The sequence below is a fragment of the Suricata suricatta genome, chromosome X (assembly GCF_006229205.1).
Source record: "Suricata suricatta isolate VVHF042 chromosome X, meerkat_22Aug2017_6uvM2_HiC, whole genome shotgun sequence".
NCBI lineage: Eukaryota > Metazoa > Chordata > Mammalia > Carnivora > Herpestidae > Suricata > Suricata suricatta.
Genome location: NC_043717.1, coordinates 44,689,249 through 44,716,899, shown reverse-complemented (window position 1 = coordinate 44,716,899; position 27,651 = coordinate 44,689,249). Strand labels below are relative to the sequence as shown.

The following is a 27,651-nucleotide window of genomic DNA, read 5'->3' as shown; positions in this document are numbered from 1 at the left end:
TTAAAAAGCTGGTCATAAGATTAATCGCTGGGGTCGAGAAAAGCATCAAAGAATCGACCAATAAGTTAAGAAAGGCTATAGGTGAGGTGAATAACAAACTGGAGGCAGCCATCTCAAGGATTGACGAGGCTGAGAGAAGAATAGGTGAATTAGAAGATATAGTTCTAGCAAAAGAGGAAGCTGAAAAAAAATTTTTTAAACAGTTATCTTTTAGAACAATTAAGAATATGCAAAATAAAAGTTACATTTTGCTTTCATTTATTCCTTTTCCAATGTTCTTTTTTAGTTATGTAAATCCAGCTTTATGACCTATATCATATCCTTTCTGCCTAAATATTATTCTTTAATATTTGTTATAAGACAGGTCTGCTTATGATGAATTTTCTGTTTTTGTGTGTCTGAAATACAAGTATTTATTTTGCTTTATTTTTGAAGGATACTTTTGGTGGTTAGAATTCTGGATTGGCAGGGTTTATAGTGTTATTTTGTCACTGTTGTTTACTTTCAATACTTTAAATTTTTTATTCCACTGGTTTTTTGCGTATGTAGCATCTGAGAAGAAGTCTAGTGTAATTCTTCTCCTTGTTCTTCTGTAGGTAAGGTGTTCCTGCCACCTCTTTTTCCTGGCCTCCTTCAATATTTTATTTTTGCCTGATTTTCTTCAATTTGAATTTGATATATCTAGGTGTGCCAGGGTTCTGTTTTAAATTTTAATTTAATTTAATTTAAATTTTAATTTGGTGTTCTCTTAGATACTTGAATCTGTGGTTTGGTATCAATAACTCAATTTTGGAAATTTTGGTAATTTTTCTTCAAATATTTCTTCCTTCTCATTATCTCCCTCTTCTTATGTTATTCTAATTATATATTACATATATTTTATATATACATATATATATTACACCATTTGATACTTTCCCAAAATTTTTAGATGTTTTACTGTTTTCCTTTTTTTTAAACTAATTTTTCTCTTTGCATTTTAGAGTGTGTAATTTCTACTGATATCCTCAAGTTCACTGATTCCTCAGCTATATTAAGTTCATTTATGAACACATTGAAGACATTCTTCAAATCTCTTATTGTGTTTTTTTCTCCTGATTTTCCTTTGATTCCTTCTTATACTTTCCATCCCTATACTGAAGTTATCTATCTGATCTTTCATATTGTCTACTATTTCCAACAAAGCTTTTTAAATATCCAATCATAATTATTTTAAATTCCCTGCCTGATAATTCCAATATGTGTATCATAACTGAGTCTTGTCCTGATGATTCCTTTGTCTCTTCAGATTATTTTTTTCTTGCCTTGATTCTTCCCGTTGTGTTGCTCTCTTGAGACAATTTATCTTCTGTAGCCTTTGAGGAAGTAATCTATCATTTTCCTTTTTTTTAACTTGGTAGTAGGGGATGGGTGACTAATGACATTTCATGTTGGTCTGATTAAGCCTCAGTCTTAGGCATGCTTATCCTCAGTCTTGGAGGTGTTACCTTCCCATGCATTCCTGCCCCTTCTCTAACTACAATAGTGGACCCAGCACATGTTCCTGTCCCTCCTGGGCTACAGTATTTTTTCTATTTTCCTTCTCCAGCTGTGGTTAGTTTCTCCCAGTGCTCTCAGTTCCTGTTGCCCTTCTTCTTGCAGATTAAGGTTTATTTTCCTTATGGGAGATGGAATAGATTGGTCAGGGTAGAGTTTCAGTAGTGTTGGCTATTTCCTCTGTCGGTTGCAGTTAATTTCCACCACTGCTCTCAAATTACAGTTGCATTGCCTTTTTCTGCAAAGAAGAAAACTTTTGTTTCATAGAATATATTTAAAAAAGGATGGTCTGGGCACAATTTCAGCAATGGCTACTATTCTGTTTTCCTCTCCAAGCCAGAACCATAGGACATGTTCTCAGGATTCTTCTGTCTTCCCTGTCAGCACATGGTGGAATTCCTAGAGGAAGTCTGCAAAAGGATACAAAACTACCTAGATCTTCAGCCCCCAGGGGTTTCACATTCTCATACCTACCCACAACCAACTTTAGCAATTTATTAAACATTTTTTGTTGAGTCTTCTGATGAGTATATGTTGAGCAATAGTATCTATGAAAGATAAGCAAATACCTGGGCTTTGTGGCTCACTCCAGATGCCTGCCTGTTTCTACAGATTAAGGGTTAGCTGTTTGCAGCAGTTTCCTAATGAATTTCTAAGTCAGTTAGAAAGTTTTCAACTATTTGTCATTATTTTTGTTACTATAATGGTAGGAAAGATAATTTTCCAACTCTGTATCTGTGAGCTGATACCACTCTATTGATCATGGCAACCTGGGGATAAGTTTTTAAGGCTCTGTTTATTTTCCAGCATCAATACCACAGTTTACCAATTCCCCCACAATGGTGATCATGGTGGGCTTACCAGCTCGAGGCAAGACCTACATCTCCATGAAGCTCACACGATATCTCAATTGGATAGGAACACCAACTAAAGGTATGTCTCTGAAACCCTTTGTTCTATAGCTCCCTACAGGCCACAGGCTGAAAAGAGTAAGGTAGCATATCAGAAAAGACATTCCCTCAGTACAAAGAATGCCTCAAAACATTATTACCAGTCTTAGGATGAATACTAATGCTGATGCTGCTGTTACTACTACTACTACTACTACTACTACTACTACTACTACTACTATTACTACTACCACCACCACCACCACCATTATACTCTTACAAGTTTTATAATTTCTTGAGCACATACTCTGTGCCTAAACTGTATTCTAGGTACTAGGCATAGGAAAACTAGTAAGATTAAATGTCTATTCTCAGGGAACTCTAGTTTTGCAAAACCTTAAAACAACTGTTGCACACTGAGTGTGAAGTTCTCTCTTGTCCATAAAGAGAGTGGATGCAGAATTGAATACGAGAGAAGCTAATGTTCAGGAGGTGACAAGAGCCCTAAACAAAGGTTTCATCTCTGTATTTGAGCTCACAAGATATTACCCACGTGGTGAATGTGAAGAAAACAAGATCTTACACACGTATTGAATATGAAGAAACAATCATATAGTAATCATTAACTTGTATGAGTAAGAAGCAAAGGGTCTCATGGGAGGTGGCAAGTGGAGTTTGTGATAAAAATATAATAGTATATTGGTGTCATATGGAAAGTAATTTCCTGCAGATGATATAACAAGTTACTCTTGATCCCATTACAGTATCTCATTAGCTTTCTTCAGGCACTTTCACCCCATGGTGGTGGCTTTCTGCCCTAAGCTTTTTTCTAACCCATTTATGTAAGTAGAACATATTTCCCCAGAAACAACCTTATTAGTAATATACTATTTTTTATTACCATTACTCTTATTACAACTCCAACATTACTATTTTGATTAGCATTAACATTTATTCAAAATTTTCTTTTTACCTACAAATATATGTATTATCATGTGGTTTAATATTTTTAAAAAATGGGAAACAACCTAAATGGCTATTAATAAAGAAGTGATTAAAATATCATAAATGTGTGTAATGGATATTATTCAGACATTTAAAAATCATAATGTAAAGATATTCAAGTCAGGCTACAAATCCTACAAAAATCATACAAAAATGTACATTATACTCTGGTTTCTCTTCAGATCGCATAAATCTTTTGCCTTTTACAAAAATTTACATTATTATATAATATATATATATATATATATATACCACATCTTCAAAATCTTAAGATATTTTCTTCAAGCCTTAGAGTTTGGGGAGTCAAGCACACTGGAGCCACAACGCACAGGTCGCCTTAGGGTCTTCACTAAAGCAGGGCACCTTAGCTTACCTCATCCTCTGGAGTCCAGAAGGCGTCTGCTCTCTCCAAACCTCTCCTTAGGTCTAAGCCTGTCAGCTTCCTCTCCCAGGCAGGAGTGGTCCTGCCTTTTTCCACCTCCAGAGGGGTCTCCTTCTCTGCCTTTCAACCTCCTCCCTCACTCCCTACTTTCAACTATCCATTCTCTTCAGTGTGGTCTCTTTTCTCCATACTACCTCTTATTTGGTAATTTCTCTCTCCTATTCTCCATTTGATTTCTCTATCTCCCACCCTGTATCCCCATTCTTATTTAATTCCTTTTTCCCCCTAACAGGACTGTGCTTTTCTGAGCCCCCATACCAACACTTCCTACAGCCCCCTCTATGCCAACACTAATTACAGAATGTGTTATTGTAGTGTGTGTCTGGGTCTCTCTCCCCAGGAGCTGTTCTGGCGCCAGGGGACTAGGTCATAATCATTCCTCTCTTAAGTATGACCAGATTAAAACACTTAGAAGCTCTAAACACTAAGAGATGGGGTGCCCCCGCATCATATGCAATTCAGAATAAAAACAGTAAAGGTAAGAAAGTTTACCAACATTTTTTATTTATACCTGATTTATTATCCCTGATTTATCCCTGATATTGAAGATTTTAAAGAAAATCAACTTATCTGAAAATTTTTTCTGGGACCATGTCCCACCTTTGCTAGTATACTAAGCAAGTACTTAGACTCTTGTGAAATGGAGCATTGCTCCCCAGTTTAGCAAACAGTTCTTGGACATTTATTTATTCACTCAATCATTAATTATTCATTGAGCACACAGCTGTGCCAAAGTCCTTGCTGGACGTTGGGCAAACAAATACAATTATGATAGTATATCTGTCTTCAAATTACTAACATCTATTCTTAAGTTCTAAAGTGCCCATGAAAGAGAAACTAGTATTATCATCATTTCGCAGTTGATGAAATTAATGCCCAAGAGGTGAAGTGCCTTGTTTAAAGGGACATGGCCAGTGAATGACCGAACCATGAAATGAATCCACATATGGTTGATTCCAAAGACTGATACTCACAGTGCCAGGTCGGATACTTGGCAATACTTATGGGAAGAGAAAAGAATCCCATATTGGCCTTATACTTTCTTTTTCTCCGTCCTCTTCCTCTCCTTTCTCATACCCATCCCAGCATCTTATTTATCTGTTTCCTTCTATCTCTCTCTCTTCAATTCTCTTCCTTTCTTTCTACTGTTTTTCCTTTCCCTTTATGAACTTTTTATAATTATCTGGTGAAGGGTTATGTGCCAAAACCCATGGTAGGCATTAAAGATGCAAAAATGAATGAGATTGACATCCTGTCTTTGAAGAGTTTTCTATCTGTCTAGGATGGCTATGAATACCTCTTGTCACTTAAGGAATCCTACCGCAGGGTACTAAGGGGTTCACAGAGAAAATCATCAACTGGAAGACAGTGAAACCTTCCAGATAGGATATATTTAAGCTTGATCCTGTGGGAGGAGTAGAATAATGGCAGAAGTGGAAAGAAAGAATGGTTCTGGTGGAGGACTGAAGGCTCAAAGGAACCTCTGTTGGGTATTAGGTATATATGGGATGGTGGTGGATGGGTCTCTGCTCTAATGCACATTTTTCCAACTGCTCCAGTCCAGTCCTTCTCACAGAGGCCCTCAGAGTCATGTTTCAAAGCACAAAGCTTATCATAATTACAGCCTTAAAGGGTATTCTTGGCCTGCAGGTTTCAGACCAAGCTTTTTAGCCTGTTGTTCAAGACCCTCCACAATCCACCCCTGCCAGTCTCTCAGTCTTCAGTTACAGTGAATGACTTAACATATACCAAACATGTTCTGCTTTCTTCCAATGTCACACCTTCGCTTATGGTGTCCCTCTACATGGAATATCTGTTACCCATTCCCACCCTCCATGGTTGCCTATAAAAGGCCTGCCTTCCTAAAAGGACTCATTCAAATACTGCTTTCTCCAAGAAACAATCTCATATTACCCCAGGTTTAATCAATCTATCCTTCCCCCTTATTCTTTTGCCTGGCTCTGTCAGAGAACTCAACAAACTGGATGGAAACTCTAAATTTACGGATTTACAGTCTGTTACCTGCTGGATTGTGAGCTCCTTGGGGCCCCATCATGCATATTTGGCCTATCTTTGAGACTTCAGAACTCATGTCCTGCTTTACAGAGTATTTATCAGAATATATTTATTGAAGGATTAATGAAATATTGCATTAGCTTTTTATTCTCTTTCTCTTCCTTTCCTTAACTTCTCTCAGGTTTTTCACTATCACTGAGGGCAATAAATTTGGATTCTCTGTCATGATACAGGAAAATGTAATAATGTTGAACTAGGATTCCAGTACTGTACTAGGAGGCCCAGTCTAGTTCTGCTACCTGCTGACTCACTGTTTGATCCTTGGTGATTAATTTTACTCACTGGATATGTTTTCTTACCTTTCTGATAGAGTAAAGCATTGAAAGGATTGGAGTTACTGATAAAATAGAATAATGGAAAGTCCACAAGTTTTGGAGCCAATCAGACCTGGTTTTGAATCCCAGCTCCCCACTTATTAACTGTGAAGGTTACTTCCTATCTCTGAATCTCAGTTTCTTCTCTTGTAAAATGGGATCATAATTCCTATGTTGCAGGGTTGTTCTGAGGAATAAGTTAGCTGGTAACCATAATTTGAAGCTTTATAAACATTTTATGTATCTCTAAATTATACATTCTTCTACCTCTGAAATCCCTCCTAGCAACGACATACTAGATTTTTTTCAACCTCTTCACCAGGTCTCCCTGTTTTCAGTGTTTAATTTAGGCCAATACCGAAGAGAGGCAGTGAGCTACAAGAACTATGAATTCTTTCTTCCAGACAACATGGAGGCTTTACTTATCAGAAAGTAAGTGACTAACATTTTAGATAATGGTGCTGCCCATTGCTGAAGGAGGGCTTTGTTCAGATGATGGGGACATGGGGCAGAGCAACTTGGGTTAGTAAGGAGGTCTTCAAGACTCTCAAAAGGTGGTTGGGAAAACCCTTCCTTTAACCTACCCAAAGATGTTTCTGGTCGTAACCATCCCCTACTTAAGAACTTAGGAACTAATAGTCCCCTACTTTTTATGATAGGTAGTGGGAAATACTCAGCCTAACGTTTAAGAGTCTCAATACTTTAGCCCATTCCAGTCTCTCTAGTTCTATCTAGTCAACCTCAAAGTCTCTCTCCTCTACAAGACTGAGCATTTCAAGCACTCATTTATTGATCCATGCCCTTATAATAGAACCCAGCAAGGAGATATCAATGGATAGATTTTTGCCAAAGGCATAAACACACTGACACCATAATACCTGTTCTTGTACTGTTATCCATTCCAGGAATGCCTTCTCCTTCACAGACCATATACCCAAATTCTACTTGGGTTGAAGGACCAGTTCTACTTGAGCTCTGTCAGTTCAAGGGTTAGAGCTTTTAATATTATGACATCTGTTATTAGGTTACTTATCCTGGGTAGCCACTTTATCCTAAGATGTGCACACAGAGCCACTTCCAACTGTGTGACCTGTCTGTACTGGTCATAGTGCCTAGAACATAGGATACCCTGTGCAGATGTTTCATAGATGAATAATTTAATGTGGGACATCTTAGAGATGATGTAAAAGATAATGGAGAAAAACAGAGAGGAACTCATCTTGGGTATAGGGAGTCTCTGTTTCTTTCTCCATCTTTTTCAGGCAGTGTGCCCTGGCAGCCCTGAAGGATGTCCATGACTATCTCAGCCGTGAAGAAGGTCATGTTGCGGTAAAGAAATTTGCATTTTTCCTCAAGTTTCTGCTAGGATGAATGACAGCTAATATGTATTGAACACTTACTATGATCCCCATATTATTCTAAGTAATTTGCACATATTAATTTAATCCCGCTATCTCCCAAGAGGCAGGCATTGTTGTTATACTCCATGTTACAGCCCAGAAGAATGACACAGAGATTAAATAATTTTCCAAGGTGGCATAGGATGTATGCAGCAAGCCAAAACTAGAATTCATGTTGTATATCTCCAAAGTCTATACTCTTAACCACTATGCTTTACCACTCTACCTCCAAGAATTCAGTAAGACTACACTAGAGTTTAAGACTACAGTACAAACATTTTTTAGTTCTAGAGATTTATTTAAATATCGATTCAATTTAATTTCATAGGCCCTTGGCATAGGATTTGTGACTTCTAAAAAGGGAATAGATCCGCAAATTGTCTCATCCAACGTGCTGAAAATAAATAGCTTCCTGTTCTTGAGGAGCTCTAAAGTAGGGAAGGAAGAAACCTCAACTAGGAGTTGAGAAGATCCACTCTAGCTCTGCTCTGTCAACAACTCTTGGTGGCCTTGGTTAAGGCAAATCTTTCCCGAAGCCTCAGCCATTTTACTAATAAAATGACCTTAATAAAAATTTACAATTCTTCTCTTATTTATGCCTAAAATCGGGTACATTTGTGGACTGACAATAAAGGCTCAATGAACGCTTGAGAAATCAGCAAAAGCCAACTCCAAATCCTTCCTATTCTTCAAAACTCAGTTCAGGATAGTCAAGGAGTAGGTGTTGTTTCAGCACTACATTGAGAGTAAACCAATCTCATAATCTGCCTCTAGGTCTTTGATGCCACCAACACTACCAGAGAACGACGGTCACTAATTCTGCAGTTTGCTAAAGAGCATGGTTACAAGGTATAGTAACATTCCCACTCTTACCTAGGGCCTACTTATCTAGTACAAACTCCAAAGAAAAAAGTAACTCAGAGGACTCCAAGATGCCAAATCAGGTACAAATCAGGCTCAACATTTTAATTTGGTTATATGGCTTTCCAGATCACAGAAGCAATGAAACAGAGTAGGAAAGAAGAGGTATCATATTAGGCAATGGAAGATAATTGCTGACAGGCTGCTGGCACTGTGGAGGTTGGAAATGAAGGAGGGAAGAGAACCATTACAAAAGGCATATATAAGAACTAAAAACCACTGAAAACATAAAAAATAATCTAGGGCCATTTAGTTTAGAGCAATTATACCTCATAAAACTCAGAATCCTGGAAAGCACCACACTATGAAGTTATATTCTGAGAGATGCCTCTAGGGATGACTTAAAGCCACTGAGAAGAGGTCAAGCTATGTTTGGCCCTACCAAACATAATTCCCTGCCATAAATCTCTCTTTTATTTTTCTCTTACAGGTATTTTTCATTGAGTCTATCTGTAATGATCCTGGCATCATTGCAGAAAACATCAGGGTAAGGAGCACCAGTTACCTTTCCTCCTTACTTTTCCTCAGGCTTGGATAATGTATAAAAATACCTCTATGAGATTAAAGGTGGTATTCTTCTCTGAGGTTCTCTTCCTACTTCCTATAGGAAGTATTCCCTGAGTATCTTGACCTACAATGATCCTATGAAATTTAAAGAAGCCAATGTGGGGTGCCAGGGTGGCTCAGTGGGTTAAATATCCAACTCTGGATTTTGGCTCAGGTCATGATCTCACAGTTTGTGAGTTCGAGCCCTACATGGATCTTTGTGCTGGTAGTGTGGAGCGTGCTTGGGTTTCTCTCTCTCTCTCTTTCCCTCTATTTCTCCCTCAAAATAAATAAATAAACTTTTAAAAAGCCAATATAATATAAATTCCTTAAAGTGCACTAAGCACCAAGCTTGACTCTCACTGATTTGTTACAACAAACCTGCATGTTAGGAATCATTTCATTGTTGGAGAGAGAAAATAGAGGTTCCAAGATAAGTGAGGTGTCAAAGATTCATACAACTAGAAAGAAGTAGAACTGGTGTAATGCCCAAGATTTCAATATCACCCCAAAACCAGAAGCTGCCAGGGAGACCGAGTCACGCATGTAAAAGCAAAGGGCATTTATTATTACGGCTTAGGCTCGCAAGGCCTAAGTTCAGTCTCACAGCCTTCATCAATGCAGTGGATCTGTGCTGAGAGCCCAGAACAAGGGCTGAGTAGGGTTTTTATGGGGTTTAGGAAGGGGGAGTTACAGGAAACTGTGACATAGGTACAGTGACCCAAACATAATGGTACAACAGTATTGGCAGCACCCTTAACCATACACATTGTTCAGAGCGTTCGTTACTTTTGGCGGGACCCAATTACAACATTTAGGGTGTCTTTGAAATTAACCAATTACAGAGTGAATTCAGGGTCTTGTTCAGTGACTATCGGGTTAACTTTAACATTAGGTAGCAGGGTCCTATCTAAAGTTCCTATCTGTAGGCCTCATCTTTAGGAATGTAGGGAGAAGTAGCCGGCCTTTCCTGATTGGATACCACAAAGTGGTCTCTTCTCTAGGCAATGTGTAACTGCCGAATAGTTCTGGAGAGACTGACCCTTAAACCTTCTAGTTTAGAGGGGAAACTTAAAGCCTGTCATGGCGTCTGTTTGGTTCAGATTCGTGTTCTTACACTGGGACTTGACCTCAGGCTTGTATGAAGAATGTAACTGCTTTTAGATTCTAGGCATATAGTCAAGAGCTGGATTGCCCACCACATTTTATTTTCCTCTATTTCATGAAATTACTGGAGTTCGGGGACAGAAGAGACCTTAAAGGTCACTTCCTTCAACCCTCCATCAGACACTTGAAATCTTAACTGAATGTTTGTCTATATTTTCTTTTCATACCTCCAGTGACAAGAGACTCAATGCCTTCATCAAATTTAGCTCAATGAAGCTGAAATCTGCCTCCCTAAAATTTTCACTGATTGGTCCTATTTTTTGCTTCTTGGAGCATATAACATGTCCAATCCCTTTCTTCTTCATCCACCCTTCTATCCATTTACCAACCAACACAACTGAACTGAACAATTCTGAGTATCAGAGACATAGAGGAGAGTTCTGCCCTTGAGCTCACAGTCTAACAAGAAATTTTGGAAAGTTTATAGACATAACTGTGAGATCAGTGCTGAGATGAAGAAATAAAAGAGGTTGTGGGAGAACATTGTTGAGATCCTAACCTTGCATGGGAGGAATAGGGTTGTATCAGGGAGGGCTTCTCAATGAAAGCAATAGCTGACCTGAATCTTGAGGAATACATAGGAATTTGGAAGGTGAAGAATTGGATATAAAGGAATAGTATATACTAATTAGGGTATCTCCAAGGAACTATAAGTAGTTTAAGTTTCCTAGAGCAAAGTGTGTGGAGGAACAGGAGAACAATGGGAGATAAGATGAAGAAATAATTTTGGGTTAAATTAAGACAAATGGATCACCCAGTGAAATAGTTCACACTGCGCCCTAAAAGATATGAGGAAATAGTGCAGAGTTATAAGAAAAGAAATGCCATGGTCAGATGTACGTGTTAAAAATATCTGTCTGGCTACTAGTATGAGGAATACATCAGAAGTAACAAGACTGTAGACAAGAGTATCTAATCGCAAAGCTAGAGTAAGCATCCAGGCAAGAGAGAATGGAAATCAATAGAAGGGATATTTAGAAGATAGAGTGAAGAGGATTTGGTGCCTGCTGAGAGTTGGGGAATGAAGACACATCAAGGATGACTTCTGTATTCCTTTTAGGCTCAGGTAACTGAGTAGATGATAGTGCCATTCACTGAGATGGCAAATGTGGGTGGAGAAGCTAGGCATTGGGGGATTAGGAGATGTCAACCCTTCAGAAATTTAAAGCCAACACGCTATGTTTTCTCACTAAACACAATACATGTAAGCCATTATTAACCTCAGCAAAGATCTTCTGTTCCTCTTCTTCATCCATTTCTCACATCACAATTTCTGTTCCTCTTTTAAATGTTCTTCTTAAACAGTGTGTGCTCTGGAACTGAGTACAATATACCAGGCCTTGTTTAATCACATAGAGATAAAAAATAAAGAGTCACACAGTCCAGATTTTCTTCAATTGACTGACTTTGTAAACTTGGGCAAGACCCTTTGTCCAAGTCTCAATTTTCTCATCTTTGTTATGAAAGATGTTGTACTCAGTGATCTCTAAGGGCACTTCCGAGGGCACTGTTAGAGTCTCTGTCTCTCATAATTCCTCTGTTCTACCTTTTTTTCAGCAAGTAAAACTTGGCAGCCCTGATTACATAAACTGTGACCGGGAAAACGTTCTGGAAGACTTTCTAAAGAGAATTGAGTGCTATGAGGCCAACTACCAACCCTTGGATGACGAACTGGACAGGTAAGAGCCCAGAACCCTAAAGCTCAGAACTGGATCCTTAAGCCTATTTTGATGTCCTTTAGGACCTGGGAAAATATCCTCCCTCCCTGGTTATCAACTTCTTTATCTATGAAATCATGGAGCTAGATTTGATGATTTGTCTTCAAGAACCCTTCAAGTTCTAATTATCTGAGGTGGCGATTTCTTGATATATAAAATGTCCACGGAAGGGTTAAAGTAGTGCCTTCCTGAACAATATGGATAGATCAGGATGCTGATCTCTGGGAACAAATGCCTCCCTCCTATGGTTTTTGCTATTATTTTTTTCAAATGTATTCCTGACACATGGATGACACTTCAGTTTCCAAACATGTTAACCTTGTTTGTTTCACCAAATCCCCTCACCACCCCTATAAGGGAAGCCAAAATAGACCTTATTGTTCATAAATTTTCAAGAAAAGGAAATTGAGTCTTAGAAAGCAGAAACCACTTGTTCAAGCTTCTGGCTCAAATCAGGGGGTAGAATTAGGATTCTAACAATATATTTTGACTCCTACTCTTTTCTCTTTTCACAAAACCCATGTACCTCTTCAATCAATAAGTATTTGGCCCCTTTGGGCTGTGGTGTACATAAGTGATATGAATAATGGGAAGAGAGGTGGTTTCTCTCTTCAGGTAGCTTCCATAGTCACTTGACATATGGGAACATACATTAAAAAATATGAAACTCTCATTCATAATGACAGATAAAAACTGGAAAGATGTTATCTGGTAGTACAGGGAATGTGTGAGTTTTAGGCATAGGATATTCCCAGAATCCTACTCCTCAAAATGGGCTGTGATGATAAGATACTCTGGTCATTCAGACCCTTTGGGTTCCAAGTGAAAAGTATAAGGAGGCTTCAAATAGTCATTCAAAACTTAAGAAGTTTAAAGAGCATCCTTACAGCTTTGCCCAACCAAAGTCCTAAGAGGCAAGCATTGTTACTACCTCACTCCTTAGGTGGGGAAACTGAGACCCAGAGCAGGAAAGGGACTTACCTGAGGCCAAATAATGAGTCAGTAGACTATTTATTTAAACTCTTATCTTCAAACTTCCAGACTGGCTTTCCCCCTCCCATGTCCCTAAGTCATAAATAATTATCACATGAGGCTTAGACACTCAGTTCAAGGAGCAGGACCTTTTATGTACAATTGTAAAGATTGTTCACAGTGCAAGGACAACCAGGTCAAGGGTATACTTGATTTTTTTCACCAAGCCATGTGTACTGGAATGAGGCTGCTTCTGCCCTAATGAAAGTGTAACTTTTTCAATTTCTGTACATACACCATGTAGGCTAGCAGCATGTGGTGAAAGAAGCTTGAAGAAGGGAAGCTAAAGTGAAAGAATGGCATTAAGAAAGCCCCTAGCCTTCAGCTTAGACACCTGAAGGTATTTAGTTAGTGTTTGACGAATCAGTTTAGGCCTGGGGGTGACAGATTCTGAAAGTTGGTTTTATTTAATCATTTTTACATCAACAGACATTTACAGTCCATGCATCAGGGCCCAACCAAACCTGTGCCCCAAGAATCCAAAGAGGAAAGGGCTTTCCCTGGTTTGATAAAATACCCACTTGGCTGGAGAAGACAATGAATGTGCAGTTGATCATAATTGTAGAAATGATAAACCAGGTGGGCTAGAGCAACACAGAGGGAAGACCCGACACAGTTTGGAAAAAGAGATCTGCAAGAGCAGGTTTACCCTGTGTAGGTAGACAAGACATGTGTTTGGGATACCATAAAAGTGGAGGCTACCAAAAATAAGAATTAAAAAATCTGGAAAGCTTTTAATATTTTAATCCCAAAACAGCATCATTGTGATCAAGATGGGGAAAAAACAGAATTTCATAGGACCTTCTCATATTATAATACAGTATATAATTTTTACTTTACATTACACATAGTAGAGGTGGGCATTAACTAATATAATACTTCTGGTGGGAAGCATGTCTAAATGACTTCACATGACCCTAGCCTCAAGGAATACTTCTCAGATTGAATGTGCTGGCTCTTGAAGGATGGCTACACAGGAGTTCAGTTTTGGAAAGCAGGCAAGGAATGTCTTTTTAAGCAAAGAGAATGGGATTTCAGAATGGCCTGGTTAAATCTAAATGAAAGTAGAGGAGTGCAGAGAATATTCCAGCAAAAGCATGAAGGCTAGATTGAAACAGAGAAATCATGGACATAGATGAGGCTGTAGGACTGTGATGTGAGGCCAGGAGGAGCCAGTGCTTGAATGCACCTGGAATGGCACACTAAGCTGAGAAATTTGGAAGTTTTCCTAGAGCTATCCAGGACCTAGCTTCAGGCAACAAAACTACATCAGATATTTTCTATCCCTAGATTCCTGAGATCCTAAAAAAGATAGTTGGAGAGGTTGCCGTTAGGCAAATTTCTTCCTCTTTCTGTGTTTCAGTTTCCTCTCCTATAAAATGAAGTTGATAATCCCTGATTCCTAAGATGAGTATAATGATTCATGTATTTTGAAGTCCCCACTCCCTGCTAGATACACAAAAGAAAATGCTCAGCAAGTACAAGTGTCCTATGGGAACCATTGGATACAGATGACAGAGATAGGCATGATTAAGCAGGATACAGATAAAAAGACCTTCTCTACAAAGATCAGAGGAGAGGCTTTCTGAAACTAAACCCATCAGTCACATGATTTGGGGGTAGTACAACTATTTTTATTTACTTGGTTTTGTTAGTGTGCACCCAGGGTTGCTGCTGTGTCACCCCATTGCTGCAACCTTCCCCACCTCTTCCCAGGGATCTTCTTGAACTCCTTACATTCCAGCAACCAAAGGTTTCATGCCTGGTTTGTCACGTCCTCAGAAGACTTACTCCATGGTTCTAGTGTTCTGATTAGTCAGTGTTGCCAATTCCCAGCTCCTCTGCACAAAGGTTGTTGAACAGTTTGATTATAACTCTGTGTGTACTTATTAGTTCATACCTAGAACACAGAATTGAGGGGATAGTAAAGGGGCTTGAAGAAAGGACCACAAGATTTCCACTGATGTTTTGGATAGCCTCTGTATCCCAATTCCCCAATACTTGGCATACCTATTAGTAAATGACTGTTTATGAAAGGGGTGTTGAGCATTGATCATGTGTTTTGACGTGTGTGTTCTTGACTGGCTTAAGAGCTCCCCTTTGGCAGATGCTGAGTCACCACCTTAAGCACAAAGCTTAGAACAGAGGAGGGTGTGTTTGCTGACTGCATGACAGATAAGGGGGGAAATCCCAATCCTTTTCGATTTCTGAGTGAGGAGAGAGACATATACACACAGACACAAGTGCACCCAGACACAATCTGGTAGCTGCCTGTAGAGTGTCAAATACAATATATCATATTATCATATATCATAGCAGAGGCTTAAATAATAGAGACGCAGAGCTCAGCTTGAGATTTAAAAGAGTGAATAAACAAATCAGGAGCTGCCAGTGAGATGTGGAAGGCAGCGAGGGACAGAGAGGTTTACAGCTTTTCTCTGAGTAGGTCAAGAGTGTGAACCACAAAGGAGAGAGCCCTGATGCCTGGAGTGTAAAAAATTCATGTGAGGAGATATCCTGGATCAAAATGAAACTGAGGAAAGGAGACAAGGGGAGATGGTAGCATGCAGTGAGCTGTTTAGGGATGGACAAGAGCCAAGTCTCTAGAATGGGTACCCAGAACAGGGAAAGTCATGACGTTTTTTAGAGGAAAATGTTAGGTGAAAGATGCATTGTACAGGAAGCTTGAAGGCAGGCTATGTGGTTGGGGCTTTGTCTTGGGATCAGCCTCTCCACCATCATCCCCTGAGCTGCCCTTGCTCCTGCTTGGGCTGGCCCAGCCACCTGTCCTACATCAAGATCTTCGATGTGGGCACACGCTACATGGTGAACCGAGTGCAAGACCACATCCAGAGCCGCACAGTCTACTATCTCATGAACATCCACGTCACACCCCGCTCCATCTACTTATGCCGGCATGGTGAGAGTGAACTCAACCTCAGAGGCCGCATTGGAGGTGACTCTGGCCTCTCAGCTCGAGGCAAGCAGGTAGGAAGGGCCCCATGAACTCCAAGACATTGATTGATCTGGTCTGGATGGGCCATGGGTGGGTGATACAGTCACTACCTGGGTCCTGAAGAAAGGGAGGGGACTTGTGACAGAGTAAAAGTAGGTTTGGGTCAAACTCCCTCTTCTACTACATCAGCCACTCAGTGTTATCCCAACCTTGGATGGCTCCCATGTGCCAATAGCATCTACATGTCTGATAGCTTGGTCATGGCACTTCAGGCCTGCACAAATCTGGCTGTACCTCCAACCCCATTACAGGGAGCGCCCTTCACCCCTGCCTGACTGGTCTCTTCATGTCTCTCATAATTCTGTGCCTTTGCCTCTACAGTTTCTCCTGCCTAGCTTGCCTTCCTCTGTCAGCTGGTCACCATCACTTGCACAGACAGCTGCCCTGATATACCCTATCCTTGAATCCATGTTCTCCTCCCTTACTCAGGGCTCATGCCATGGCCCCCAGCCCCCACTACAGGTCATCTCACTGTCAGCACTTGTCCTCCACCAATTACTGCTCTTTTCCTGCCCTCTCTCCCCCACCTCCTTCCAAGCTCTCTTTTCATGGTTTGGTCCAGGAAGCCCTCCCCTGTCCTCCTCTGCCTTCCCAGGCAGGTCATCATGCCCTGAGCTCCATCTCTCCCAGTCCTGGTCCATCTATGACTCTGTGGCATGAGTCTTTTTTCTCCAGTCAAGGATAGTTACCTGCACATTATGGGTATAAAATAAAACCAAGGCACATGTTTTCCTTAGTGTCTGGCCCTGTGCCTGGGCTTGTTAACACAGCTATTGTTCCTGCTGGGAGGGTGACTTGGGTAGGACAAATGGGAAATGAGGTGCAGGAGGAAGGGAGCACTCTCTTTTATTGGGCACCTATGTATAGTCCCAGCACCATCTGCTGTGAGCCTCATTTAATCTTCACAACAGCTCTGTGGTGTGGGCATTACCATTAAAGGTTTATGAAACCTAATGAAGCTAAGGCCCAGGGAGGAGCAAAAGGCAGCCCCAGGTCATGCAATCAGTAAGAGAGAGCCAGGACTAAAAACCATGCTTTCCTGCCTGCCCCTCAGCATCTCCCACTGCAGAGGTGGTGGGGTCCTAGGCAAGACACTGCTGGAAGGCCCATGGCTCGTTTTCTGTTATCTTCAGACTGGCAGCCTCCCCTTTTGGTGGACTCAGACCTCTGACTCCCACTCCTCTCACTCCTCAAAGCTGAATAGAGGGTATTGGTGGCATCACCCACCTCTGACCCATGGCACCACCTGAAGCCAGGGTCTCTTGTTTGGGGCTAGCTATTGCCCTGCCCAGCTACTGCCCTGCCCACACAGCTCAATGCCCACTTTGGAAACATGCCACTTCCACAATGCATAAAGCCCTTGCACACAAACATGTGCATGTACATGCACATGCCTGGCAGCAACCTTCATTCTTATGGGAACAGTGAATAATACAGTTTACAAAGCACTTTCCCATTGAGTGTCATCCATAATCAATCACAGAGGCTGTCACCTACTGCATGTCAGGAAGCGCTCTGTGTGCTACTTATTTACTATCTAACATGATACTCATAGAATCAGGCTGTGTGATCTAATGCTGTTTTCATCTTACAGGCAGGAGCTATGAGGCTCTTTCCACCAAAGAACACTGACTTCTGACTCATAATCCATAATTAGAATGTGTATACACAATGCTTATATTTTTACATGTGCATGTGTACATGTATATAGATTTGTGTATTTGTGTTGATGTTCCTCCTACACCATCTGTGGCTAATAACATATCTATATGCAGAAGAAGAGTGAATCACTTGCTCATTTGGGGTCCCACAGTTATTCACGGTTCCTCTCAGTGCTGTCATCATTTCCCTCACTGAACTTGTTGTGTCTTGAGAACAGGACATCCTGGTACTCACACATGACCACACACACTATGTATATGTTGAAATACTCTTAGAAGCTGAGTACTGAGTCCCCCATGGTCAAAAATAAATGTCCCCCAAATCTCACATCCTCTACTTCTAGACCACACTGTGAGTACCCAGAACCCAGAATCTCCTGCCCTTCTGTACTGGAGTCTGCTTTCCATGCCTGCATGGGCCTATCCCAGAGTCTGTCCACCTGAGACCAGAACATGTCACAGTAGTGTTTACCCCTAGGCAAAGGGGTAGCCAAGGGGTTCCTGTTTGTGGATCATGGGAATCAGTGGAGATAGGATGTGGACAAAACTTGGTCATGTACAAACATGTACTTAAGGTATCTACAAGTTAAGGATGGAGGCAGAAATGGGAATAGAAGAGAGGTTGCCTCTGTAGTGCCTCCATTTGTACTCTTGTCCTAGGCTCCAGAAATGCCAGAGTTGGGCTGTTTGAATGAGTAATCAAGCAGAGAGTTTAAAAAGCATCAGTGAACACACACACACACACACACACACACACACACACACACACAAGCACACATATCCTTTTCTATTCCCTTAATCCTTGTTATATCCTTGTTTATAAGTTGGAAACATTTAAATTCTACTTTCTTGTTCATTATCATTTCACCATTTGTGACAGATCTGAGCTTATTCTTACAGCAACTGTCTCTTCTTTCATCTCTCTCTTTCTCCCGTCCTCCTTCTCTGCATCCCCATGTCCTAGTATGCTTATGCTCTGGCCAACTTCATTCAATCCCAAGGCATCAGCTCCCTGAAGGTGTGGACCAGCCACATGAAGCGGACGATCCAGACAGCTGAGGCTCTGGGTGTTCCCTATGAGCAGTGGAAGGCCCTGAACGAAATTGATGCGGTGAGATATGAAGGGATGGATTTCCTGAGATTGATGGCACTTGACTCTGGGCTTATCCCATGGATTGCTTCTGCTGAACAACCAGCCATGTACCATACACTGTTCTGGGTGTTGAGAGATCCACTGAGGGCCAGAGCAGACATGTTCTCTGTCCTCATGGAGTTCAAAGGCAGGCTATAAATAAGACATTGCATTTTCTTTGACAAAGAGTTGTAAGAAGGGAAGTACAAGGGAGATGAGGTTGGAAAGGAAGGCAGCTCATAGTTTTGTAATTCATGTTTAGGGATTTGGATACTGCTTTAAAAATGGGAAGCCAATGATGTGGTCTAAGTCAAGGAAGAGTGGCCTGAATGTGATTCACATTTTTAAAAAAGAAGATAATACCATATTATTTCACTAAATTGTGGAATTTAATAAACAAACAAATGAACAATGAAAAAAAAGATAAACTAAAAACAGATTTTAAACAGAACAAACTTGTAGTTGCCAGAGGGGAGGTGGGTGGGGAGATGAGTGAAATAGATAAAGGGTATTAAGAGTACATATATCTTGATGAGCACTGAGAAATGTATAGAGTTGTTGAGTATTCTATATTCAATTGTTGAATTGTTGAATATTATACACCTAAAACCAATACAACACTGTATGTTAATTATACTTGATTGATAAATAAATAAATAAATAAATAAATAAATAGGGGGGGCCACCTGGGTGGCTCAGTCAGTTAAGCGGCTGACTTCGGATCCAGTCATGATCTTCCGGTTCACGGGTTCGAGCCCCACATCAGGCTCTGTGCTGCCAGCTAGCTCAGAGCCTGGGGCCTGTCTTTGAATTCTGTGTCTCCTTCTCTCTGTAACCCTCCCCTGCTCATGCTGTCTCTCTCTCTCTCTCTCACTCTCTCTCTCTCTCTCAAAAATAAATAAAACATCAAAAAAAATTAAATGATAAATAAATAGGAGGCTATTCTGGTCCTCTGTGGAAACTAGGTGGGAAGAAGGCCAAAATAAGCATATATTTAAGTATGGAGATGGCTGCATTAGTCCAGGCAAGAGGTATGAAATACTAGAGTAGCAGCATTGAAGATGGAACAGAGGAAGAGTTTATCTGACTCTCATGACATGATCATCTCTCTTCAGGGTCAGGTGTTCCCATGAGCTCTTTTAGAAGGCATTTTCCCTCCCCATTGTCTCACCTGCACTATAGGTATACTGACATCAGGTAGTAGCCCACAGGTTATGATTGATATGCCTTAAAATAAAAGCTTTACCACAAGCATAGATAACTTGCATGTAGGTAGGTTAACTTGCTTTCCTGGTATATATACTTCTATAAATACAGGGAGGTATATGTGTGTATACATACATACATATGTACTTAACTATAGATGTTCAGACATATGCATATTTAGAAAAAGAATATGTAGTATTGTTCTACATATCACATATATGTACTGTAAAGTACACTCAAGCAAATATAAAAAGAGATCAGTCACTGCTTGTTTCTGGTGCACATGTGGTGTAAACATTTATTGGATACCTACTTTGTTTCAGGTTCTGGGGTGGTGTTGGAGACAGAGATTGATTCTTGTCTTCACTGAATTTTCAGTATAAACAGGGTAGATTAAAAAAAAACAGAGGAATACAAAACAGCATGTGTGATATCCTGGATCATCTATGCACAGATGTCAGGGCAGGGCATCTGACCCACCCAAGAGCTGTCTAGAAGATGATACCTAGCTGAGAGTTAATTAACAGTGATCCAGGTAGAGAAGATCAGGAATGGTATGTCTGAAAAAATTATAATAATTTTAAAAAGGTAGTATGAGTGTGTGTGTGTGTGTGTGTGTGTGTGTGTGTGTGTGTGTAGATCTGCTAAGATTGTAGCAGTGGAGACAGAGAAGAAAAGGGAATAGATTTTAGAGAAATTTAGCAGATAGAATCTTAGAAATTGGCTATGGAGTAGGGTAAGGAAGAAGTAAGAATTTAGAATAATGCCTAAGTTTTTGGCTTATTTTCCATGATCAATAATAAATAAATAATTAGTTCCACTGACTGAGTCTTTAAAATGAGGCTTGTACATTCTGTGCTAGTCTCTTTTACATATTTTATCTCTAATATTCAAAATGCTTTTGTGAGGTAGTTGTAATTCTCATTTTTCAGTTGAGGAAAATAAAATTCTAACAGGTTAGGCAAATTTCCTTAAGTCAGTAAGAAATCAGTGGCCATAGGGCACTTGGTTGACTCAGTCGGTTAAGTGTCCAACTTCAGCTCAGGTCATGATCTCACAGTTCATGAGGTCCAGCTCAGCATCAGACTCTATTCACACAGCTTTGAGCCTGGAGCCTGCTTTGGACACTGTGTCTCCCTCTCTCTCTGACCCTCCCCCACTGGTGCCCTCTTTCTTTCTCTCAAAAATAAATAAACATTTTAAAAAATTGAAAAAGAGAAGTCAGTGGCCTTTCCACCATTTTCATAGGAAACAAGTTCCCAGCATGCCTTAGAAAAGAAAGTCAAAGCCAATCTGGAAAGACCTTGTTTATCAATTAGGGCACCCCTTCTCCCATAGACAGTGTCAACAGAGAAATTTGACACTGCAGAGATGTCTGTGGACTGGGTCAGGGGCAAACTTCACCCCTAATGGAAGGCTGATAGATGATTCAAAAGAAAACAACCAGAGTCTATTGCCCCCTTATAGGAAAGTCTAATCATAATCCACACAATCCAAAAGAAACTTTATAAACCTAGCATGCTTCCCCCCACACTCCCAGCAGCCACCTCACCTCTGGGGATTTTTCAGTGAACTTGGGAAGCTCTCATGTGCTCCTGAGGAACTCCTTCTCTGAGCTCTGGATTACTTCTTTGGGCGAGGAGACCATGTCTCCCTAAGGCCCACTCTGAAACCATTAGTTTATTAATTTTTGCCTTCTGAAATATCTGTTGATACCTGTTTCTTTATCTGCCAGAGATTCTGATGCAGATGTAAGGGAAGAGGGAATGGGAAATGCTATAAAATGGGAGCACACTGTTGTGTTTGTGAACACATGTGTGTGCTTGCATACACAGTCATAGACACCCACCACAAATATGCTTACACTCACAGACATGCACTTCACAGACACATTGATCTTCTAGTCAGACATATGATCCCTCTCAGACATATCTACCAATATACACCTGCACCATGCATGCACACACATACACACTCATAGATAGACATACTTAGAGATACATATAGACACACTAACCATAGATATACATGCAGTCTTTGTATATACCTATATCACATAGACATGGAGAGGCATACTATGAATGGAAATGTATATAGTACAGATGCATAACCTCAAGTGTATTACCACAAAGTCACATGACCTCAAATATAAGCACACAGATATTCACATATAGACACCAGAGACATAATCAGAGACATATACATTCACAAAAACACATGCCACAGACACACTGAGACTCACATGGAGAGACAGATCACAGTGACACTCACGTGAAAACATTCTCAGATGCTCAGATGCCCTGTATACACACACACACACACACACACACACACACTCACTCACTCACTCACTCACTCAAACACACTAAAAATACTGAGACAAACACACAAACACAAGGCATAGGTCCTTAAACATACCACTGTGCTACACAAACACAGTTACAAATCCTTAAACCTATATATTTACCAAAAAAATATTTAAACATACAATGTACATATACAAACCTATTGGGCAACCACAGAGAAACACCACAGGTACCTACCATATACTATATGCTCAACCATGAATACATCTGTACACATGCACACAGTCTCACATCTGCACACCTCGTACACACACACACACACACACACACAGACAACAAGCAGAAACTTAGAGCTGTGTTTACAGAAACGCAGGTTCTTGTGTGCTGCTGTTTCACAATCATTGGCCTCAGAACTATGGTAAAGGCTTGTGGATTTCACCTTGAAAATACTTTTGTTCCTAAATAATTTTTCTCAGGGTGTCTGTGAGGAGATGACCTATGAAGAAATCCAGGAAAACTACCCTGAGGAATTTGCACTACGGGACCAAGATAAATATCGCTACCGCTATCCCAAGGGAGAGGTAAGGTTTAGATGGGTTGCCTAACTCCTAGAACACCTCTCAGTATCTTCATTCCAACTACCAGAATTCTACAGTCTCTTGGACAGCTTTAGAAGCAGAGTAAAGCATATTTTATAGCAGCTGTCATCCCCCAACGCACATGATAATCTGGTTCTTGGCTGCTTATTTTCCATCTGCTTTGAGGAGGGCTCACATTATCCTAGATTCTGTCTCTGGTATCTTTTCACTAAAGACACTTGAAATAATAGTTAAACATACTCCTGACATTTTATTGCCAAGTTGCCTAAAGTTCTAGTCACTCTGGGAAGTGGGTTGGAGACCCAAGGTTACAATGGCTAATAGTTTAACTAAACTCTTTGCCATCACATGAATCAGACCATTAATTCCCTATTCCTGTATCAGGTGGGTCCTCATTGCTTTCAAACCAGCCCCCATTTAGCCAATTCATTTTAAAGTATTTATTAGTCATACTCCATTTCTGATATAAATTCTTGGAAACAATTATCAGAAAAGCAGGAAACCAAGGAAGGTAAAATAATAGATATCCTATGTTATAAAGCATTTTCACATTTTTATCCTCATCCTTTGAAATGACATGCTAAAGTCATTCTGAGTTTCCCTTTATTTTTCCTTTATATGTTTTGTGGTTATGCTATTGAAAGCATACATATTAAAGTAGTTATATCTTTTTACTGAATTACATATTTTATTATTAATAATAGTATTTACCTAATAATATTCTTTGCTTAAAAGTGTATTTTATGTAAGATTAATACAGCTATATAATTTTTTCTGGTTAGAATTTGCCTATTTCATCTTTATTTACTCATTTAAATTCAACTTCTATGTTTATTTTTGTTTTATGTCTCGTAAACAACATATAGTTGGCTTTTTTGTTTTTAATACAAATTGAAAGTATATGCCCTTTGAATGGTAATTTTGGTACATTTACTTTTATTGTAATGAATGATTTATTTGAGTTTATTTCTATTCTCTTATTTTGAGCTCTTTATGCTTAGTTTACTTTTCTGTTTTTCCTTCTTTACAATTGTGCTTCTAAGTTTTTACCTCTATATTTTAGATATATAATCTGTTTCATTCTTCTAGAGATTACTTTTAACATTTGATTACATGATTAGCAAAATCTACAATCAGTATCTTCACTTTCCCCCTAAAAAATATAATAACTTCAAAACTCTGGTCGTTCCCTCACCTAATTTACATGTTAATTGTTTTGTATCTTAGTTCAACCTTGTGCCTTAATCCTCAAATGAATTATATTGTTATTATTAAACTTATTATTGTATACAGTCATTGTCTATTTAGATTTAACCACATTTACCAATTCATTTAATCATTCTTTATTCTTGTATCTCAAATTTTTCCTTTTGTGTTAAATTTCCATCTTCTTTCAGAAATTACTTCAGTGGGGGGAGCCAGGGTGGCTCAGTCAGTTGAGGGTCTGAGTCTTGGATTTGGCTCAGGTCATTGCCTTGTGGTTTATAGGTTTGATCCCCACATGAGGCTCAGTGCTGCTGCTGCTGAGCCTGTTTGGGATTCTCTCTCTCCCCCCTCTCCCTGCCCTTCCTCTGGTCTCTCTATCCTTAAAAATAAATAAACTTAGAAAATTACTTCAATGAGGATTTGTTGGCAATAAAGTCATCTTTCTGTCTATAAATGTCTTTAAGGGAGTCCTCAATACCAAATGATATTTTTCCTGAGTATAAAACTCTAGATTGACTGATTGCTTAAGGTTAAGACTTCCAGTACTATATTAAATAGTAATGGAGGGAGGAGGCATCCTTGTCTTGTTACAGACTGTAAGGGAAAGGATCTCAGTTTTTACCCAATGAGGATGATACTTGTTGTGAGTCTTTCATATATGGCCTTTATGATCTTGAGGTATATTCCTTCTATCCCTAGTTTTTTGAGGTTTTCTTTTATCAAAAATGGGTACTTTATTTTGTCAAATATTTTTTCTGCATGCATTGAGAGGATCATCCAGTTCTTATCCTTTCTATTACTAATGTGGTGTATCACATTGATTGGTTTATGAATATTGAACCAGCCCTGCAACCAGGAATAAATCTCACTTGATTGTGGTGAATATTTTTAATGTACTGTTGAATTAGATTTGCTAGTATCTTTTTGAACATTTTTGCATCCAGTTTTATCAGGGATATTGGTCTTTAATTATCCTTTTTAGGGGAGTCTTTAGTTTTGGAATCAAGGTAATACTGGCTTCATAAAATGAGTTTTTAAGTTTTTCTTCCACTTCTTTTCCTTTTTTTTTTGGAACAGTTTGAGAAGAATAGGTATTACTCTTCTTTAAATGTCTGGTATAAATCCTCTAGGAAGCCATCTGGCCCACAACTCTTGTTTTTTGGGAGCTTTTGATTACTAATTCAATTTATTTGCTGGTTATGGGTATGTTCAAATTTTCTATTTTTTCCTGTTTCAGCTTTGGTAGTTTGTGAGTTTTGAGGAATTTTTCCTGTCCATTTCTTCCAGAGTGCCATTTGTTGGAATATAATTTTTCATAGTATTCTCTTTAATTGTTTGAATTTCTGTGATGTTGGGTGTGATCTCTCCTCTTTAATTCATGATTTTATCTATTTGGGTCCTTGCTCTTTTCTTTTTGATAAATCTGGTTAGGGGGTTATCAATTTTGTTTATTCTTTCAAAGAACCAGCTATTAGTTTAATTGATCTGTTATATCATTTTTTGTTTGTGTGTTTGTTTCTATATCATTTATTTCCTCTCTAATCTATACTATTTCCCTTCTTATGGCTTTATGCTTTATTTGCTGCTACTTTTCTATCTTCTTTAGATGTAAGGTTAGATTGTGTATTTGGGACCTTTCTTGCTTATTGATATAGGCTTGAGTTGGAATAAAATTTCCTCTTAGGACTCCTTTTGCTGCATCCCAAAGGGATTGTACTGTAGTGTTTTCATTTTCATTTGCTTCCATGTATTTAAAAAGTTTCTTCATCAATTTCCTAGTTAACCCATTCAGGTTTTAGTAGGATGTTCTTTAACTTCCATGTATTTGAGGACTTTCCAATTTTTTTCTTGTGGTTAACTTTAAGTTTCCTACTGTTGTGATATAAAAATATGCATGGCCTTATCTCATTGTTTTTGTATTTGTAGAGGGCCGATTTATGACCTAGTCTGTACTCTATTGTGGAGAATGTTCCACACACACAGAAGAATGTGTATTCTGCTGCTTTAGGATGAAATGTTTTGAATATATATGTTAAGTCTATCTAGGTCAGTGTGTCATTCTAAGTCATTGTTTCCTTGTTGATTTTCTGTTTATATGATCTGTCCATGAATATAAGTAGGGTGTTAAAGTCCTCTACTATTATTGTATTATTATCAATGAGGTTCTTTATATGTGTTACTAATTGATTTATATATTTGAGTGTCCTCCAGTTGGGGGCATAAATATTTATAATTATTAGATCTTGGTAGAGAGACTCTTTAATTATTATATATTGTCTTTCTTCATCTCTTGTTAAAGTTTTTGTTTTAAAATCTAGTTTGTCTGATGTAAGTATTGCTACTCCAGCATCAATGATCCTGGATTGGGAGAACAAACATTATTCAAATGTCTATACTTCCCAAAGCAATGTACATATTTAATGCAATCCCTACCAAAATACCACCAGCATTCTTCACAGAGGTAGATAAAACAATCCTAACATTTGTATGGAACCACAAGAGACTCTAAAGAGACAAAGCAATCATGAAAAAGAAAAACAGAACTGGAAGCATCACAAGTCCAGATTTCAAGCTATATTACAATGCTGTAGTCATCAGGACAAGATGATACTGGCACAAAACAGACACATAAATCAATGGAATAGATTCAGAAACCCAGAAGTGGACTCACAACTATATGGTAAACTAGTCTTTGACAAAGCAGGAAAGAATATCCCATGCAAAAAAGACAATCTCTTCAATAAATGGTGTTGGGAAAACTGGACAGCAATGTGCAGAAGAATGAAACTGGACTACTTTCTTATACCATAAACAAAAATAATTCAAAATGGAGGAAAGATCTAAATGTGAGACAGGAAACTATGAAAATCCTAGAGGAGAACACAGGCAGGAACCCCTTAGACATTGGCTAGAGAAACTTCTTACTAGACACGTCACTGAAGGCAAGGGGAGCAAAAGCAAAAATTATATTTGTCAAAATAAAAAGCTTCCACATAGAGAAAAAACCAATCAACAAAACTAAAATGCAGTCTACAGAATAGGAGACAATATTTGCAAATGACACATCTGATAAATGATTAGTATCCAAAATCTATAAAGAACTTATCAAACCCAACACCCAAAATACAAACAGCCCAGTAAAGAAATGAGCAGAAGATATGACTAGACTCTATTCCAAAGAAGACATTCAGATGATTAACAGATACATAAAAAGATGCTCAACATCACTCGTCACCAGGGAAATACAAATCAAGATCACAATGAGATACTACCTCACACATGTCAGAATGGCTAAAGTTAACAATACAAGAAACAACAGGTGTTGGCGAGGATGTGGAAAAATGGGAACCCTTTTATACTGTTGGTAAGAGTGAAAAATGGTGCAGCCACTCTGATCAGTGTGGCGTTTCTTCAAAAAACTGAAACTAGAATGACCCTAAGATCCAGCAGTTGCACTATTAGGTATTTACTGAAAGGA

The 27,651-nt window shown here is 39.1% G+C and overlaps 1 protein-coding gene across 1 annotated transcript in view; it reads left to right on the top strand.

The window, feature by feature from the left end:
• The window catches only part of PFKFB1 (6-phosphofructo-2-kinase/fructose-2,6-biphosphatase 1), a 54,147-nt gene that overhangs the window by 14,232 nt on the left and 12,264 nt on the right, over positions 1–27,651 (top strand). Inside the window, exons 2-10 of the mRNA XM_029930038.1 lie at positions 2,344–2,469; positions 6,602–6,695; positions 7,526–7,592; positions 8,438–8,512; positions 9,015–9,071; positions 11,855–11,976; positions 15,828–16,035; positions 18,689–18,835; positions 22,845–22,949. Coding sequence (XP_029785898.1) covers positions 2,344–2,469; positions 6,602–6,695; positions 7,526–7,592; positions 8,438–8,512; positions 9,015–9,071; positions 11,855–11,976; positions 15,828–16,035; positions 18,689–18,835; positions 22,845–22,949 — 1,001 coding nt within the window. The remainder of the gene's footprint in view (positions 1–2,343; positions 2,470–6,601; positions 6,696–7,525; positions 7,593–8,437; positions 8,513–9,014; positions 9,072–11,854; positions 11,977–15,827; positions 16,036–18,688; positions 18,836–22,844; positions 22,950–27,651) is intronic.